This window comes from Carica papaya, chromosome 7 (genome assembly GCF_054855325.1).
Source record: "Carica papaya isolate Zhongbai chromosome 7, ASM5485532v1, whole genome shotgun sequence".
Lineage (NCBI taxonomy): Eukaryota > Viridiplantae > Streptophyta > Magnoliopsida > Brassicales > Caricaceae > Carica > Carica papaya.
In genome coordinates, this window is record NC_142315.1 from 411,282 (window position 1) to 417,666 (window position 6,385).

Sequence of the window (6,385 nt, forward strand, 5' to 3'; positions counted from 1 at the left end):
TTACTTATCTCAACTTGCTCAAAAGCCCGGCTTGGTATGATTATGACTTAATTAATACATGTATATTTAATTAATAATAAAATCATTACACGTGTATATATATTTATATGGTTCTTCGTCATTGAATCTCAGTTGCAAGCTTGAATTTATATATATATATATATTTGGTAAGCTAGCTTAGCAAACACAGGCAATTAATATTACAGGTCAGTGACAATGTCATGCGACGTGTGTATTTAATTTATTAATTACCAGTCAGATATGCGGTGTATCTAATTGCATACATATATATAAATGTACATGTATATATATGGGTGAATGCTTAATTTTTATGTCTCTATGAGGTATATATATGTATATATATATATATATACATCTCTATAAGGTAGGTAGAGATGTGAATAAAAATTAATATTGTATATATTAGGTGATATACATAGATATAACGGATATATAAACAAATATTTTCTAATTAATTACAAACTATAATCACCCAAACACTGCCTTTAAATTAACATGCTCTTATTAGTCCCAAGAAAAAAAAAAAGATCAAAGACAAAAAAAATTACAAAATTTTGAAAACCATTTTTGACGTGTTATAATTTACTGCTTCAGCAGAGGCTCATTCTTGTCTTCCCATTTATCCAAACGAGACCTTGCTTTCTCAACCTGAACATTAAATTTAAGTTTTAAAATTAATTCAATCGAATAAAACGAATTAGTAATTATTAATTACGCTAATCTAATTTTATTTTCCGAAGTTAATTAAAGATTAAGATTGTAAGATGACCTCCTTCTCCCAGTCTGTTCTGAACGTGACATACAACAAGATAAGAGTCTGCATAAGAGTTCCTCCTATCATTCCGGACCATATTCCCTGTACAAAAACAAATATGAATCGTTGACTGTTTTACTGGGTATTCTTGGTTTACGTATATCTATGTATATACATACACGCACACATACCTTGGCTCCGAGATCAAACTTGAAGCCGAGAAGACAACCTACAGGGATGCCAACGAGGTAGTAACATCCTATGTTTACATATGCCACAAATGCCTGCCATCCGCACCCAACGGCTACGCCTGAATTTGCCATGTATGTACGTATACGCACACGCATGTATAAAGTTATAATGATATATTTTAAAAACAAACATAAAATTCTGGTGTATGTATCACTCAATCAGATCATGAGTGAGGGGTAATGATTTGAGATTGAGAAATATTATTCAATCCCACCATGCAGGTCAAAAGTTTGAGTAATAATCCGTACGGTATGATAAGATCAAGAAAAAGTAGCGGAATAAAAGAAGCATAAACACTACTATATGTATATATATATATATATATATATATATAAAGCTTCTATCCTCTCTTTTGATGTATCTTTGGCGTCAAAATGCCATAGAAACAGTCATATAAAGAACCATAAAAACAAAGAAAAGTTTCAATCAACTTTTACTTAAAGGTTTTCTAATTAAAAACAGATTTTAACATCGTGATTATTAGGGTTCTTTATTTAAGATAATGACTAATCTTTTGTTACTGTTTATAGTAAAATTCACGTATTTACGGTATGGTAAAAAAAAAAAAATGATTGAATAATATTTTACCAGATAAGACAGGTTGAATTCCATTGAGTATAACAGTAATGGCCAGATATGGGCAAAGCTCCGAGACTGCATCTGCGACAACTTTACCATCGGTGAAAGCGTAGCTAATAACACGGCGGAGGGCGAGAACGAGGACGGCTTCCGCCACGGCAATGATGGAAGAAACCAAAGTCACCACTGCTGCTGAAAAAGATGCCGACTTGGGATTTCCAGCTCCAAGCTCGTTGCTAATTCTTACACTGTTTTTTAAGTATAATTTTTAATAAATTAATTTAATATTTACTAGTAATAATGTAAAATTTTAATCAATGCATGCTGGTGTATAATATAATTACCTTGCGGCTGCGTTGAATCCAACGGAGACCATGAAGGACACAGCAGAAATAGCCATGCTGAACACCCCATGTGAATTAATTAATTAGTTGCATTAACAAAATTAAATTAAATTAAAGTAATAATTGAAGAAATCAATGTTAATTAATTAGTCAATTTTTTGAAAATATTATATAAAATATAATTTAAATAATAAACAAAAAATTAAAATTACCCAATTTACCCTTTCACCTCCATTTTCTTACGTAGAGGGAAAAAAACAATTATATACATATATATATATATATATATATATCTGTTCCTCCACATGCTTCACATTGGTTTTGTTATTATCAATGAGGTCAAACTCTTTTACAAAAAGTCAAATTTACAAGACTAAATTAATTATGATTAGTACATATATATTATGATTAGTAACAAGTTTTTTTTTTTAAAAAAAATTAAATTTAAAAAATTGAAAATTAACATATTAATGTGAAAAAAACTAATAATAATAATAATTAATAATTGATAAATAACAAATATTTTGAAAAATAAAAGAAAAAGTAGGCCGGTTATTTTGTCGAATTGTCTGCACCCAAGTAAAATGAATGGCTGACTTTTTAACTAATAAAGGAAAAAAGAATGATATCAAAATGTAAACTTTATGGCACTCCAAAAAAAAGAAAAGTTTATGCAAAAGTAAAATCAATTATGCTTTCTCAAAAGATATATATATATATACACACACACACATACATACATACATATATAAAAGCAAAAGAATATACTTGTATATATATATATATTTTTTAAGATTATATATTGTGTATATTATTTTATTAATTTTATATCTAAAATTAATCAAATATATTTAACAAATAATAAGTCTTTTCAGAATCTTGCTTTTTAATTAATATAAATCATGTTTATATATATATATATAATCATTATTCAACATTAAAAAATTAGAAAATATACATGTTAAGTAACTTTATTTTGGGTTTTTATCAATTATATATGTAGACAAATATATATATATATATATGTGCAACGTGAAAAGTTATATGAATTCAAAAAAGTATGAATCCTATTACTACTACCATATGATTGATATATATATATATATATATAATATTAAGCACTATACCAAGATCATGATCGACAATAATTTGATCCCAGATCATACCACTTATAACATTAATCGTGCTTGAAAATTAATTGAAGTGTATCGAAGGCTAACAAAAATTTTATTATATATATATATATTATAATATTAGAGTCATTATTAAGTACATCTTATATAGAAAATATATTCGTGATCTATATAATTATAATGTACGTGATCATAAAATTACATGCACATTCATTAGAGTAGTTCAATATGCATTTCTTCTATTAAATGTACGTAATAATAACTGGAAATTTATATTAATAAATATAAATTAATATTATATTACTTAGCCTAACATACAACACCTTATACACACACCCATATATATACTCCAATTATTGTTGATCATGATCTTGCCAAGATTTTATACAATAATAATAATATCAATGATAATACTAATGATAATTATAGTAATAATAAATTGGGAAAATGTGACATTAGAAGTAATTAACACCATGGTCATGATAATCCAAATCACTTAATAAACTTCCAAATATATAGTTTTCATATATATATATATATATATATACCCAAATATGTGTGTACATATTGTTTGGTTAACTATATATTATGATTTAATTTTTTAAAATCAAAATTAATGTAGTTTATCACACTATATAATATATATATATATAAAGTTATAAACCGTATAGATTCCTTAAGCAAAATATGGGGTAAAAAAAAAAATTACCCACTTACCCTAATTATTTACTTAAACCGATTATAAAAAGAAAAGAAATTTACCGTTTGACTAAATTAAAAATTAAAAAGAAAACTTACCAAATGGAAAGAGAATCCAAAGCGAGCTCCGGGTTCTTGAGCAATCCAGTTATCAAAACCAGTAACTGAGTATACCAAGTTTCCAAACACAGCATTACAGCCGACGCAGCCGACATCTTAAAGAATTCCCACAGCCCATCGAACGCCTTCAAGCTCAGTCCGGTCCAAGTCAATCTGCACCGTGGGCTCACCACTATGTACAACATCTGAGCCACCACCACCACCCACCACGACAGGCTCAGCACCAGCGACACGCCCAACAAGCCCAGACCCATTTTATACACCGCCACCCAGCTCAGCACCAGGTGCGCTCCCAGCGTCGCCGCTGAAATATACGCGCTCGGCGCCACAATGCTCTGCGCTTGTAAGAATTTTTGTATCGGGAAGTTGACGGCGTACGCGAAGATCTGTGGTATTAGCCCGCAGACGAATATTGCCGCATTTGATGCGACGTCGTTTGGTTCCCCGAGTAAGGTTAATATGGGTTTTGATAAGATGTAGACGACGGTCATCGGGATTCCGGTCAACGTAAGTACAATCGTTGACCTTTGTAGATACACTCCGAGCATTTCGTATCTGTGCGCGCCGTAAGCTTGTCCGCATAATGTCTCAACTGCACTCCCCATCCCCAGCTGCAAAAACACCACATGTACACGTAAATATATGTACGTATCATTGATGAAGGGGGGGAAGGAAGAGAGGAAATGTGGGTGAAATGTACCATGAGGCCGTAGGAGAAGAAGCTGATTCCGCTGGTGCCGAGCGAGGCGGCAGCGAGCTCGAGATTACCGAGGCGACCGCAGAACATTCTGGTGGACAAGAACATGGTGTTATTTAGAAGGTAGACGAGGACCGCGGGAGCAGCCAAGTGAAAGAGGATGTTGAGTTCGATAGATGAAGCCAAATGCAGACGCTTCAAGAATGGCAACTGGGAATCGTTCAAGACTGTTTCCAGTCTAAAATCCACTTCGTGAACCATTTGCCGGCGGTTACCGCCGCCGTCTTGTCGTTGCAGGTGCTGCTTGGAGCAGCTCAACATTGGTTCGTGGAGATTTTCTGATTGGTTGCTCTCCATGATCTGTTTGCGTAATTTGGTCGTGGGTATTACAGTGGGCAGTGTAGTGTAGTGTAGTGATAGCCTCACACCAAGAACCAGTTTATATATTATATGGAACAATTCACTGTAAATAATTAAATTATTTTTCTTCTGAAATTAAAGGGTAAGTAAATAAGATTAATTTATGATCAGTAAAAAAAAGATATTATGAATTATTTCAATAAGTTCAGTGTATTTTTACATGTTTAGAATCTTTATATGTTTTAAACGTTTAAATTACAATTTATAAATTATACTACTTAATATATATATATGTGTGTGTGTGTGTGTGTCTGTATATACATAGATATACTATTTTGAGGGTGACATGGTCAAGGATCTTATGAAATAGTTTGTATAAGCACGTGATCTTGATTTCAGAATTTGTCCTTTCTTGCTAAATATTTCGAAGCTGTCTCCAATTTTTTTTTCTTTTAAAAAAATTAATTTAATTTTACGTTAAAAATTATAAGTATGTGATTACAAAGCTTAATTAAAGTAGTGTATATTATGAGTTAAACATATATCATTAATAAAAAAATAAATTATTAAATTACTTTTTAATATTTAATACTTGTTACAATTTAATTTTAATTTTTTTTAGTAAAAAATATATACCAACTATTATATTAAATTAAGTATTTATTTAAACTAAAAATTTATGTGGGTACTTAAATTTCGCATTTATGATTTGAATTATTCAACCCTTTTTAATAAATGTATACACATATACATATATTAAATTAATCCGTAAATTATTAATTTTTTTAGACTATAAAGATTAAATTAATTATTGAACAAATATTCCTATGACGTTAATGGCGGAGCTGAGTTAAATCTGTGTCCACATATTTTTCTCCTGTATTATCGTGTGTGTGTGTGAAGTTGATGTGAAAATTACTTTAAATAGTATTCTCACGTGAATATGTATAAGTTAAAGAAGACAAAGTAATTAATTAATTAGTGAAATTAATTCAACTGGTAGGACTCCATGTTTGTTTCCTGTTCTTTTTTGGAAACGATAATGAAACAGTGGATTAAAATAAAAGGATGGGTGCACTGCTCTAGAAAAAGTATCCCATCGGCATGCTTTCTCATTGTATGTCAACTAGCTATACACACACACACACACACACATATGTATATATCTTTTAACTTTAAAGATAATATTAAATAACAATTGTGTTTAATTTTAATTATCTTATGAAATTAACAACTTGTAATATATATATATATATATTTTAGTACAAGTAGATGCAAAATTTTTTTTTTAAAAAAATTAAGAGATTGTCAAACATATAACGGATCAAGAAACACCCATGATATCGTTAGTGAAGAGTTGTTGGAGATCATTCGAAATTTAAATATGAGAATGAAGACCCATCGGTAGAGAGAAGTCAGTATTCGT

The 6,385-nt window shown here is 30.1% G+C and overlaps 1 protein-coding gene across 1 annotated transcript; it reads right to left on the reverse strand.

Annotated features, from left to right (window-relative positions):
* Window positions 1–394: 394 nt before the first annotated feature.
* On the reverse strand, window positions 395–5,115 carry LOC110808067 (protein DETOXIFICATION 37-like). The gene is made up of 7 exons (XM_022033408.2): window positions 4,603–5,115; window positions 3,882–4,513; window positions 1,951–2,007; window positions 1,616–1,854; window positions 967–1,085; window positions 791–877; window positions 395–669 (listed from the first exon to the last, which is right to left on the reverse strand). Exons 1-7 carry the CDS (start codon window positions 4,954–4,956, stop codon window positions 604–606), a joined length of 1,554 nt encoding a protein of 517 aa, XP_021889100.2. The 5' UTR covers window positions 4,957–5,115; the 3' UTR covers window positions 395–603.
* Between the last annotated feature and the right edge of the window lie 1,270 nt (window positions 5,116–6,385).

Coding starts and splice junctions, on each gene's coding strand:
- LOC110808067 (XM_022033408.2), bottom strand. CDS start 4,956: ATGGAGAGCAACCAATCAGAAAATCTCCACGAACCAATGTTGAGCTGC. Junction 4,514..4,602: donor TCTTCTCCTACGGCCTCATG/GTACATTTCACC, acceptor GTGTTTTTGCAG/CTGGGGATGGGGAGTGCAGT. Junction 670..790: donor GAACAGACTGGGAGAAGGAG/GTCATCTTACAA, acceptor TTTAATGTTCAG/GTTGAGAAAGCAAGGTCTCG.